The sequence below is a fragment of the Alligator sinensis genome, unplaced genomic scaffold, assembly GCF_000455745.1.
Source record: "Alligator sinensis unplaced genomic scaffold, ASM45574v1 scaffold1286_1, whole genome shotgun sequence".
In the NCBI taxonomy this organism is placed as follows: Eukaryota; Metazoa; Chordata; order Crocodylia; family Alligatoridae; genus Alligator; species Alligator sinensis.
In genome coordinates this window covers 722,738-736,015 of record NW_005842606.1, presented here as the reverse complement: position 1 = coordinate 736,015, position 13,278 = coordinate 722,738, and the positions used below count along the sequence as shown (strand labels likewise).

At 38.9% G+C, this 13,278-nt stretch overlaps 1 protein-coding gene across 36 annotated transcripts in view; it reads right to left on the bottom strand.

The window, feature by feature from the left end:
* The window catches only part of ABI3BP (ABI family member 3 binding protein), a 342,180-nt gene that overhangs the window by 129,932 nt on the left and 198,970 nt on the right, over nucleotides 1–13,278 (bottom strand). For 23 of the 36 annotated variants that reach the window (XM_006033054.1, XM_025214794.1, XM_006033038.2 and 20 more), the window contains 10 exons: nucleotides 12,322–12,393; nucleotides 12,111–12,182; nucleotides 11,876–11,947; nucleotides 11,676–11,747; nucleotides 11,468–11,539; nucleotides 10,691–10,762; nucleotides 10,219–10,293; nucleotides 3,880–3,945; nucleotides 3,276–3,350; nucleotides 2,277–2,333 (listed from right to left, as the gene is read on the bottom strand). In XM_006033054.1, the coding sequence (XP_006033116.1) occupies nucleotides 2,277–2,333; nucleotides 3,276–3,350; nucleotides 3,880–3,945; nucleotides 10,219–10,293; nucleotides 10,691–10,762; nucleotides 11,468–11,539; nucleotides 11,676–11,747; nucleotides 11,876–11,947; nucleotides 12,111–12,182; nucleotides 12,322–12,393 (705 nt within the window). The remainder of the gene's footprint in view (nucleotides 1–2,276; nucleotides 2,334–3,275; nucleotides 3,351–3,879; nucleotides 3,946–10,218; nucleotides 10,294–10,690; nucleotides 10,763–11,467; nucleotides 11,540–11,675; nucleotides 11,748–11,875; nucleotides 11,948–12,110; nucleotides 12,183–12,321; nucleotides 12,394–13,278) is intronic. The other 13 variants (XM_006033059.2, XM_006033062.2, XM_006033068.2 and 10 more) reach the window with 11 other exon arrangements.

Genomic DNA, 13,278 nt, shown 5'->3' with positions numbered 1-13,278 from the left:
AGACTCTTCCAGGGGAAAATACGTGTTGAAGGACAGAGCTAAAACAATCAGTGAAACACCCACGCACCGCTGCCCCCCTTAATGTGGAAAACAGCTACCACTATATACACGTGGACCTCCGTAGTCCGAATTAAAATTGGCTCCAGTCTGAGTGAACTAATCCTCACTGAATGAGGATTAAAGTTAATGCAGACTAGGGTAGTCCAAATTCAGCAATTTGAACTGTATTAACATGTATATATGATGTTGTTTTTAGGAAAAACAGTCCTTAGGAACTCAGATAAGCATTGCAAATATCAATCCACACAAGGAAAACTCAGTTGGGTTTTGGCAACACAGTGGGTGTGTCTACATGTGCCCCCCACAGCACAGCTGTTACTGCACTGTCATTTAGTACTTACCATAGCTACGTGCTATAGTGAGGTAGCTTGTCACTATAGTGACATAGCACTGGCATCACAGTTTGTGCCCGCTGACACTACGTCGCCATAGTGATGAGCTATGGTGGTATAGCACATTGCTATGGCGACGTAGCGTGTCGTGTAGATGCTCCCAGTAGAGACTATCAGGCACATAGCAACACTTTCATAAAGTCAAATGTGCCAACAACATCAGGTCAATTTCTCCCATTACGGCTTCTGGAACAGCACTTTAGATAACTATCAGTAGGTTTGTAACAATGTGGCAGTACTTAAACAGGCGTATTATTGATTCATTATGCATAAATTCACACACAGAGACTGTGACTTCAGTCTGTTAAGGGGCTGTCAAGTGTATAGACTATGTATAGCCTGCGCTTCCTGCCATGATGGTCAATGATCATCCATCAACCCTTAACTGGAATTGAAATTTGATTCAAATTGTGTGATGTGGATCAGTTAACATGATTTAGAAAATGGCGAGTATGTCTACAAGTAGCATCTCGGGCACTGAAAAGTAGGAATGAATGTAAGTGGTTACAAGATTTGTGGGTACTTGGAACTGTGTTAAGTTACTTAGCACAGTGCCAGCTGCCCACAAATGTTGTAACCACTTATATTTTTTACATATGGTTTTAAATCCTACAAGATCAACATTCATTCCTACTTTTCATTTATACAGAGACTTTTACAGCTGGGTGGGCTGAACTAATTGCAATCAACACCTAATGGAGAACACATATATAACATAAGACATGGTCTCTCTAAACCATTTAATTCCAAACTCAACAAGTATTACTTTTCCACAAAAAAAGCTTTTCCATATCACAGCCAAAAACATATTGGGGGCGGGAGATGACGATTCTTCTAAAAACTATAAGTTTCTATTCACTTTTATTCAACTGAATAAACTCCCACAACACCACAAATGTTAGATATCAAAGTTTAATTAGAAGCATGTGTGTTATGGGGTGAAGGTTACAGGATTGTTTCTATTTAAAGTTGAATATACAAAGTGCTGTTTATATACTAATAAAAAGCCCTGATTAGCCATTGTATTATTCCAGTTGTAAAATGGTGTGGTTTCATAGTTAAAATAAAAATAAATCTGGAGTGGTGAACAAGGTGAACAAGGTCTATGGACCTGAAGTGGTCAAGAGAAGGTTGAGAGGTTAAACAATGAGTATATGATAATAATGCCTGATAAGTTATTGACCACTTCAACAATCAACTTTTTCCCATTGCTACTAAGTTATGTGATATTACCAAAGAGGAAAAGCTAAATTACCCTTGTTCAGTGGAAAAACAGCTCAGGAAGTGCTTCAGTAGTGTTAACATCTAGATGGCCTTTTGCTTCACTGGCCTTAAAAGTGCAAGTGAAACCTGACAGCCTACCCAGGAATCCCCCAAAGAGTGTCCAAGATCTTAACAAAATGCTTTTCTGAGATCCAAAAGTGCATGCCATCAACCTGCAGTGACAAGACAGATGACCAGCTGCTAAACTCATCTTTTTCCATGAAAAATCAGTATTTTTCCTGGAATAGTCTTAAGGACAACAATCCCAAATGGCCTCAGTTGGATTAAATGCTTAGCAGTAAAAGGAAACAGAACTTGCTGCTCATACAGAGGATAACAGTCAAAACTACAAGCAGGGGTACAGCTGCACTGTGTGTGTTCAGAATGTTGTATAAGAAAACTAATTAAAGAGTTTCAGAACATATATGGAAAGAGGAAGTAAAAGCTGAAAGAATAAGCTTTGAAAGCATGAACAGGAGAAATATGCAGTGCAGAACTGGATTTCATGATATAAAAACCTAAAAATGTTATATTAGGTATCAAGAAAACACCCTTATTTACCAAACTCCTTTTTACTAGCACCAGGTGTAACAGGTCTGAGAGTTGTTCGAACAGTTACTGTAAGAAAGAAAATCACATTTACTTTAGGACTGTTAGATCACACTACACAGCTCACAACATTTCCTTTTCTTGGTTGTTATTTTGTTTTGCTATATAGTTTATGAAAGTTGCATTTGAACAATGCAGCAATAAACTTGATAGAATTACTGAGAATATTTGGTCCAGTTACAACACCTTTGGGCAATTATTAAAAAAAAAAGACTTTGGGTTAAATTCTTCTCTACTCCACACTTTGTGGCCTTGCTTTGTGTGATACATACGTGAGTTTATTACCAAACTAACTTGGTAATGTTTGAACCACATTTTTCACTTATCTTGCAGAAGTGAAAAGGGTAGCACAAGATGCAAAGTAGTAGAGAACGCAGGCCCTTCCACCTTCTTCTGCACTGTCATTTACATTGAATCTCTAATATCAGATCATTTTCACAGCACAAATAAGTCCTGACTATCTAAAAAGGTGGTCCAATTTTCACAAGGTACCAAACACAGCTCTCACTGGTATTCATGGAATCTACGGAAAATGCGCATATCTGCAAATTGAGATATTTTAAAGTAGTTGCTTAACTGGATTTACTTGATTAACTAGCATCCACTGATATCTGAAGGCACAAAAAACTGTAATGTATGTACTATTACATCATATTATTTTGCATTAGTTGCTCGATGTTTACTATATTTAAAATAACTGACCTTACAAACTGGATGTCCTGAGAAACCATTGAAAAAGAATGGACAATTTAATCAGAGTGATCCATTATTCTAAATATGTCATACAAACCATAATAAATAAACATACTATTTCATACAGAACACCAATCTTAGTAGCTATTTTTATCCTGAGTTTATGACAAGTTAAACTGACTACTTGGTGAAATGCCCTGTGAGGTTTCTTTTGAAAATGCTTGTTGTAAGAATTAACATTTCAAGAAATATCATTACCAGATTCAGTCGGTGGCAATTCTGGGGTGCCAGGCATTTTGGCTGTTGAAGAAACAAGCTGTGTTTCATCAAAAGCTGAAAAGACAATTGGGATTTAAAATGCCAAGGGACTTCAGAGTCAGCAGGATAACAGCACCAAGCAGACAGAAATTGCAAATTCAAGATGATGCTGGCACAAGGGCAAAGCAAGATGATTGATGACATGGAAGTCAGCTGTGAGATGACTGTGAAACATGAAGAATGAGGCTGGTGTGCAGAACAAAGCACAGGCAATGGGATTTCAACATCCCATGCTGAATGGAATTCTTATTATCTTAGAATTGTATTTTATGAAATTCTTTGGAATAAGAATTGCTGAGATGTAAAAAACAAATAAGCTCACGGTGATACAAGATAGAGTGTGGTTTTAGCAGGTGATCATTGTGTCACTAGAGAAAGTGCTTTTCACTGTTGATTATGCAATAGTGGTTGAAATAAGAGGATCAAACAAAAAGCCTGGCACACAAGTATGGAAGACAAGGTGTTTGAATGACTCCAAGCATTCTCCTTTACAGAACAAAGATAGGCCAAGAGAATGAAAAAAATGGAACTGCATGAGATTTACCCATTGATGTCCTTGGGGTTTCCATGGGAGGGAGAGATGTGGATTGCGAAGTTGGTCTCAGGATAGCTAAGAGCAAAGATGGACATTATCTTGAGACACTGACTTAGGCAGCTTTTGCACAAGTCACTGTTTTGAACAGAGCAAATATGTTCATATTTATAATTAAGCTTTTTTTTTTTTAAGTAATTTTTCTTTTTGTGAAAAAATTGCATCCATCAGCTGGATGTTCAAGTAGTCTGGGCCTGACACACTTAAGAGTTAGGGACATAAATTAGAAATAAACCAGTAAAAGTGATCAGAAACTGGTTCAAATCCGTAACACAGCAGGAGTTCAGTGCTCATAAGCCACTTTCAAAATGGCCAGAACTGGTTTAAGGTAAACCTGGGTGAATGTAGTGCCAGACTTAACTGATTTAAGTTACATCGGTTTCCTGAAGTTCTGTCCAAGATCCCCTCCAGATTCAAGTTATCTCACAGTTCCCCAGCATCCTAGAATGCTTGCACTTCTCCTGCAAACCCATCCTTGCAGGGTGGGCAGGGCAGGCTAGCTTTGGCCCAACCTGTCTGCTTCAGTTGAGCAGTGAGGCATGCTCTACTACCAACCTGTCTGCTTCAGTTGAGCAGTGAGGCCTGCCCTACTCCCCCAGGCTTCTGCAGCCACTGCAAGCATGTGGCTGCATTTCTGGAATTAAAAGCAAGTATCTGTTCACTTGCTGATTGGTTCAATCTATGCCGTTTAGACTAACCTGCAAAGGTTGAATTGATTCAGCCCCAGGCTTTTTGACTATCTGTACTTAGCCAAGGAGTATATCTTTCATATTGTGGCAGTCCCAAATGCAATAAAATCAAGCCTTGGAACACTTTTAAGTTTACTGAAAAGCTGCACCTTTACTACTGCAGTGAAATAACCAAAAGAGAAATGTGCAGAAAGAGGGGATTACAAAGAGAAATAATGGATACAGCAAACTAAAGAACCATGAAAAATTATGATTTTTTAAAATTATTATTATTGTTATTCAGGAAGATGATAATTTAGAAAATTTAGAATGCCACAATTCTAAATTCTAGAAAATGAGGGTTGGAAGGGACATCAGGAGGTCATCTAATCCAATGCCCTACTTGTGTCAAAATCATCCCTACCTAAACCATCCTAGACAAGTGCTTGTTTAACTTGCTCATAAAAACTTCTAAGGATGGAGACTCCACCACCTCTCTAGATAGTCTATTCTAATGCTTAACCATCCTTATAGTGAGAAAGTTCTTTATATTATCCAACCTCAGTTTCTCTTGCTGCAACTTAAGACCATTAAGACTTGCTCTGTTTTCCACAGCCACAGAACGTGCAGACAGAAATTACATTTGTCATGTGCTTGACCCCTTGAAAGTGCCCAAACAGAAAAGCACAGCTGCAGAGATCTCTGATCACAAGAAAAATTAACCCTCATTATGAGTGTTCAAATGAAGTTGCACCAAAGCAGAGCACCTTCAATAACTTCTGTCTACTCTGGTGGCTGGGCTGAAGCAGCTCAGCCATGTCCCTGCTACTGTCTCAGTATGGAAGGGGGAGAAGGTGGGAAGGAAGGTCCGTTCTAGGGTTTGCCCAGCCATGCTGGGAGGCAAATGGACTGTAGGTCTAACTGCCCATCCCCCAGAAATGAGGGACTCCAATCCACCTGCCTCCTATTCCAGCATGGCAGGGTGAACTCCAGAATGGACCTCCCTCCCCTGCCTTCTTCCACTTCCATACTGAGACAGCACTGGAGCTGGGAGAGGTAGGCTGGTGCTAGGGGAAGAGTCTGTAGACCCACAGACTCTCTCACTGTATCAGCTGCAAATTGGAGCTCGATGCCCTACCCTCCTGAACCAATAGCTAATGTCTGTTGGGTCAGACGGTCGATCTAACTCATAGCACTTTCTGTAAAGCGGTTGGTCGGTCGGTCTAACTCATAGCGCACTTCTGTCTACATCTAGATAATGGTCTAACACCATCCTCCTGAAACCACCTTTCACACATGTGAAGATTATTATAGAATCTCCTCTCAGTAATGTCTTTTCCTGACTAAATAACCCCTAAAAAATTTAAGATGATGTATCTTTAATTTGAGGGTAATCTAAAGTCTTTGTCTCAATAGGAGGAGTAGATGTCAAGCAGATATTGTGCACTGCTGATTGTAAGTACATGTTATTTTGATGATAACAAAAAGATCCTCTATTTACACAGCTATAAAATACTCATGTGTATCAATAAGTACCATACCGCCCAATAATTACACTTGCAACAGCCGTAGATATTTGTTTATACTATCTTTTTTTTTCTTTAAAGCAATCCATGCTTTACACTACATAACTGAGATAGGAGGTTTTAAGGTAAGGCCATCCCAGAACCTTACTTCAAAATTCCCATGGATTTAGGGAAAATATTCCAAATATTTAGGGTTTGGGCTTATTTTTAATACAAATGGCATGAATATAAGTGAAAATTTGAACCAATAAGCAAGTAGTTTTCTGTTTCATATGGCAGGTATCAGCTTCCACATCTACTTGCAATCAGATTTTGTATGACTCATCATATCAACAGATGCGATCCCAGGTTAATATCCTGATTCCAGAGAAGGAAATAGTGATCGTGAGCACTATACAAACAGAAGCCACATGATTCACAGCTTTTGGCAGCAGGACTCTCATTAATTTTATTCATGTACAGTAAGAGCCATGAGAGATCTTCCAGGGGTGTCCCAACACACTGTAGCCACATAACAAAGATGCCTTTTTAAAAAAAGGTTTGAATTCAAAGCCTGATGGCCACACATCAAGCTTCTAAATTAAAAGAGATGTCTCCCCCTGGTATAATCCAGGTACAAAAATAAATAAAAAAAACATTCTCGAGAACATAGGGCAGAACATGGTTCACACATCTGAAGATATAAGTAAAGGAACTAAATGTTACTCTGCTGATCTTATGAGGAATGTAATACTTTTCAGGGATAAACTATATAAAGCTTACTTATTAAGACTTAACTTTTAAAAAAAAGTAATATTAAAAAATTATATTGGAAGATTCTGACTGGGAAAATAGGTCAGATATCATCCAGAAAAGCAATGTGATGCTGCAGTTGTTATGTGTGAGATTTTTTTCCATTTAATTTAATAGAGGAAGGATAAGGACATGACTTGCATACTGCATTTACTTTCATACCACACACACCTTTCCCCCCCCCAAATCAGCATTCCAAAATTGGGGTGCATGTCTTAAGTGTGGAAGTTCATTTTGTCTTTAGTGCAATAGAACCAGAGGAATAGAAGCAAGTAGACACTATGGTCTAATGACCACCAAGATAGCTGTCACTTCTTTCTGGCACAGGAAGCAGAAGGGGTAGCATCCAATCTTAACCTTCATATATTTGCTAGATGTCAGCAGTAGCTATTGGCCAAGCACCGTAGCTTGTGTCAGAAGCAGTAACTAAGTTTGCTCAGGGCAAGCGAAGATGCAGTCTGTAGTACCGTGATGAGGCTTTGTGGCATAGAAATTCAAAAAGTTTTGTTATTTTCTAAATTTGTTATTTATAGGAATAATTTATGTAAAGAACTATTCACAGTAAAGAAGTAACAATCTAGCTACTGGCTTTCTAAGGAACTGAAATCTAATCTTCTTACTGTCCTGTCACATCAGGAAGTTCCTGCTGCCTCACCTAGCCTGTATCCTGGGATGCCACATTCCTGGACACTGTATTTCCAGGAGGACCTACTCTGTCACACAGTTAACTGTGACTCTGAAATACTTTCTCCTACATTCTGCCTTCCAAAAACAAAGGTGTGGGTCTTATTTGGGGATGTGTGAGAAAATACACGGTGCAAACAGAAGTTACGTTTGTTGCGCAATCAGCCCCTTGCAAGCACTCTATATCTGTGCCCTGTGCCGCCTCTCCTCATGCACAGGCGGTGCAAACCCCAACCTCTCTCCCCTGCTTTCTCCCCTGCTCCCATTGTACAGACAGTGCTGGGGGCAGGGCTGGGCTGCATCAGCCCCGCTGCCCAAGCAGACAGAAGTTAATGAAGGTGCTCCACTTTGGAGCCTCCAGTCCACCCACACCCACTCCCACTCCAGCACAGTCTGGGAAAACCACAGCTTGAGCTCCCTCCCCACTGGCAGGAAGGGGGGAAGGGGGAGCTAAAGGAGAGAAGCTGCAGACATGCAACTCCTCAACTGAATTGGCTCCAAAGCAGAGCTCAATTCCCCACCCTCAATTCATGTCTTTTGAGCCATAAGTTAGATCAGGAAGCTACATGTCTGTCAGCACCCACAGTGCTTTTAAAAGAAGATTCACAGAAATTATGCTCCAGTTTTAAAAATTCTGGTTAAAGAACTTTGGCTTTCAAATCTGGTAGGAAGGAACACTGGAGAGTTACAACAAAAGTACTCAAAGGCCCAGACCTGCAAAGCCTCAACGGAGCTCACTGAAGTCAACTGCAAGAGCACGGACTTCCCTGAGAGTCTGCCTGTTTGGGAATTGCCTCCCACCAACTAGGCCCAGACCAGCTAACATGTGTTTCTCTAGATACCAATGTCTAGTATCTGATAAAGTAGGCTATCACCTGCTAAACTGTATGCCTTTCTGAACAAATTCATCCCTAAGGTACATCCCACCTTGCCTTCTGCCTGACTGCAGACTAACACAGCTAACTCTCTCTAAACACCAATGGCAAGGTTTAAAGCTATGAGAATATCAATTATGCACATAAAAGGCCAGTTTTTTCCAGATTCTTCTATTCTTTGATATTTGCTACTGAAAAACAAGTGTGAGTGAGCTTACTACTACACAGCAGAATGGAGTAGTGCTTCCATCTCTTGCAAATTTGAAATCAGTAGCTACATTTCAACAAGCTGTGTTCTTAACAAATTACTGAACATCCTTCTCTCTAGCACTGAATCTAACTATATGTAATGGGATCTTTTTCAGTACAATAGCAAGAGAGAGTTATCTCCATGCCATTGATGAGAGACCTGTTCTTCTCATGCAAATACCGCACAGAGAAGAACTGTAAGAAATTATAATAAATCAAGAACAAATTTAAAAAAATCTTACTCGGTTCCTGCTTGGCCAAACTTGCACTGAGGTTGGTGGGAGTTTTTCCTGAGTAAGGATTTCAGTATTTGGCAATTAATTGAAAACACATGTCCTTAATATATTTTGGCTTCAGTAAAGTTTACTGCAAGAATAAACTGAATCAGTACTCACCCCAGCCACGTATTAACCAAGCCTGACCCTATTTATGCAGTTAGTAATTAACCACCAAGATCACAGTCTACTAGGCACAACTACAGACCATTTCTCCCCTCCAAAGAGAAAAACCTTTGCAATGGGTTATTCTGACCCCCATCTATTCCATAAATGTAATAACCTTTAAATATGAAAATTAATCTATTCTGATGCAGATTCAAAATAAAAGATTAAAACACAGCAAGGAAAAGTCAAATGCATACAGTCTATCAAATATTGTTACCCTTGTTGGTACATTTTTCTCCTAAAATACTAAAGGGAAGCTAAGTGCCTTACTACACTTTGCCTTAGAATGGACAGTGCCCAGTTCCCATTGAATTCAATGGGGACCACAGAAATAATCTGAGGGGACAAAAAACTGCACAAAAGTCTGTGTGGAAGGCTGGCAGGGTTTCAAGCATGAACAGATTCTATGGCCTCAGTTTAAGAAAAAGTGAATCGTGATTCTATTTGCTCAACCGGAGAGATATTACAAGGGCTTGCTTCACAGAAGAGGAGTAGTTTATGCTCATGCCTTTAAGATGTCCTAAGATGAGCCCCCAGTAATTGAGACACCTGAAATTAATATTCACTTTTGAAAACATAGGCCATACAAACACCTGAGCAGTAAGACACTAAAATCAGTAAAATAATAAAAGTGAATTAATTATTTAATAGTCACTCTGCAGTAAATCACTTCAGGGCTGGATGGAACAATGCTTCAGATGACAGATACAGACATCCTCTAAAAATAATGCAGCATTTACAAGGAAAACATGAAGCTCATAGAGCAAATAACTGACAATTTATATCAACTGAAGATTAACCCCTTTATCATCACATTTTTTCCATTGTCATAAGAAAAATATTTCACTAAGCTCAAAACAAGATTTCTTAGAGTAAATATAGAAACTGACTTTTTCAGATGTAGAAAAATCTGATAGCTGCTACATTATACATCAAAGAACCACACTATTTTGTTTGAGATGGTGAACCACAAAACCCCCCTGGCTACAGTATCAATAAATAATTTTAATTATCTTTTCCCTGAAGCTCTCAAATTTAGAAACAAGGTAATTACCAGGTTTTGTCTGTGGCATTTTTGGAAGATCGGAAGGTTTAGATCCAGAACAAATCGGCTGCATTTCTTTAGAAGCTATGATAAAAGGAATAACCAGGTCTTTAATTACAGAGGGTCACTGGAAAGACACTAAGCTCAAAGAAAGTAAGTGCCTGAAACAACAACATAAAAGCAAGCCAACCTCTATGGTACATATTGCACAAATAATCCAAAGAAGAAACACTGCTGAAGGACAGAAGGGTGTTTGGAGCTTAAATAGCATCAATTGTGCATATGCAGAACCACCAGGCTAAGGAAGATGTTAATAAACATCTAACCAACAATGAAAGTTCATCTGCTTTGTAGTTAAACAAGAATACCCATAAATCTCATATTATCACCCTCTATAGCAGTGCAAAACAGCATAGCTTAAGACACTGTGAAGGAAAATGAAGGAGTGAAGTAAGGTATAAACAACACAAGTCACCATTACCCAATGTTGCTGTGGGCTTTAGAAGTGGGGGAAAGGTTTTGGTTTTGGGTAGTTCTTGAAGCTTGCTTGTAACTGTAAGTGAAAAAGGAGAGGGGAAGTACATTGATGGGAGTCAGTAGAAACCTGGGGAGAAAAAAGGACTTAAGTAACATTTGCAGTTCTCTTTATATAGCAAAGCAGAGACAGAAAAGTACAAAACAAGGAACAAAGGGAGGGTGTAACTTGGGCAGCAGTCGTGGGTGCCGACTTAGGGGTAGGGGTGCAAAAATAACAGCTGCCACTGCTCTAAGGTTTTTCAAGGTGCATAGCTGCCCTGGTATGCTTATTACCCAATATTCCCTGGGGCTTTAGAGCTGGGGAAGGGGTTTTGGTTCTACAAAATGTTGCAAGCTTATTTGTCACTGTAAAGGAAAACAGAAAGAGAGAAAGGACAAACAACACTGATAGAAGGCAGAAGAACTCTGGGGGGGGAAAGAAAAGATTTTTCATACAGAAAAAAACAGTTTTCTGGCAAAATAAATTGAAACTAGGGGGAAAAATTACCATTATCCAATGATAGAGAAGTGGGGGAGATGTTTTGGTTTTAAGAAATTCTGGAAGTTTGCTTGTAATAAAGTGGGGGGAAAAAGAAAGAGAGAGAGAGAAAATGCAGCTTTGGTGCAAGTCAGCAGAAATGTGTCTGTGGGGGGGAATGATTTGTTAAGAAACACCAGCAGTTTTCTTTATAAAGAGTGTAGAATAAACAGATGAACTGAAAACAAGAAAAGTTACTATTACCCAGTGATTCTGTGGGCTTTTGAAGTGGGAGAGATGTTTTAGTGACAAGAAACTCTGGAAGTTTGCTTGTAGCTGTAAGTAAAAAGGGAGAAAAAAGAAAGAACACTACTGACATGAACCAGTGGAAACCTGGGGAAAAAATGCTCAAAACACTTGTAGTTCTCTTTATATAGTGCAGCAGAGACAGAACAAGAAAAATCACCATTACCCAATGATTTTGTGGGCTTTTGAATTGGGGGAGATGTTTTAATTTTAGGGTCTTCTGGAAGCTTGCTTGTAACTGTAAGGGAAAAAGAAGAAGGAAAGTACTACATTGAGGGGAGGCAATAGAAATCTTGGCAAAAAGGATTCTATTATACAGTGTTACAAACAAAACAAGTGGAAAACAAGAAAAAAAATCACCATTACCCAATGATCCTGTGGGCTTGAGAAGTGGAGGCGATGTTTTAGTTTTAGGAAATTCTGGAAGCTTGCTTGTAACTAAGTGAAAAAAAAAGGAGAGAAAGAGAAAGAGCACAATAGAGATGCGGGTCAATAGAAATTTGAAGTAAAAAAAAAGGATTTGTTAAGAAACACATGTGGTTTTTTAAATAAAGGTAGCATAGGCCCAAAATAAACCAAGAGCAAGACAAGTCACCATTACCCAATGTTCCTGTGGGCTTTAGAAGTGGGGGAGAGGTTTTGGTTTTAGGAAGTTCTGGAAGCTTGCTTGTAACTGTAAATGAAAAGAAGAGGGACAGTATGTTGATAAGTGTCAGTAAAAATCTGGGGGGTAAAAAGACTTAAGAAACACTTCCAATTCTCTTTACATAGTGTAAAGACAGAAAAGCTGAAAACAGAAAAGTTGCCATTACCCAATGTTCCTGCAGGTTTTCGTAGTGGGGGAGATGTTTTTGTTTTAGGAAGTTCTGGAAGCTTGCTTGTAGCTGTAAGTGGGAGTAAAAAAGAGAGAGAAGGTATAACAAAAGGTGAGAGGCAGTACAAATCTGGATATATATGTCTTAAGTCATTCAGGAGTCCTTTTTATGGAGCATAATGAAATCAGATACCAAAGAACACGTGTCTACTTTCCAGGTTCAGTAAAAGTTTGCTACCTGTTTCCTTTATATTTCACTTGTATTTCTTCATTACAGAGGCATATTTATTTTCATATTTTATATTTATTTGTTTCATCTTTGGAAATGTAGGTCAAATTTTTGAGTAACTAGAGGCTAAATGTTGAAATTTTATCTTTAGATCTGTGTTCACAATTTGTATGGATTTGTATGTACAGTCCAGACAGTGCAGTTAATATTGTGACATTTTGTAGTGTAACTTTCTGGATATAGGAAAAGTGTGGCTGATGCTTCTGGTTGTGGAACTATGATGATGAGGGTAAACTTTATGAGGCCTTTCTATTAGTTTGCTTCAGGAAGAAAACATATTATTTGTGATATAGCAAGCCTTTGAAAATCATCACAATAACACACATCGTTCTACAGAAGTGTCAACTAATAGCATCCCTTATTTTAAATATTAGTGAAAAAATACTAATATTACTAAAGGAATCTCCAGTATAGTAAGCAATGTTATTGACACTCATTGGGGTGCTCTCCCAGAATCAGTTATTTCATCTTAGCACATCTAGGACTAGATACTACGGTTATGCGAAGCTTCGGTAGCCGATTCAATTCAGAGGAGGCTCGGCCTGATTTGGCAGCCGAATCTCTGAATCTGAATCGAATCAGGAGACTCATTAAAAGGTCCAAATTGATTCAGAAAATATTTGGAAAGATTCGGAGATTCGGAAGGCAGGCCTGCAGGAAACAGAA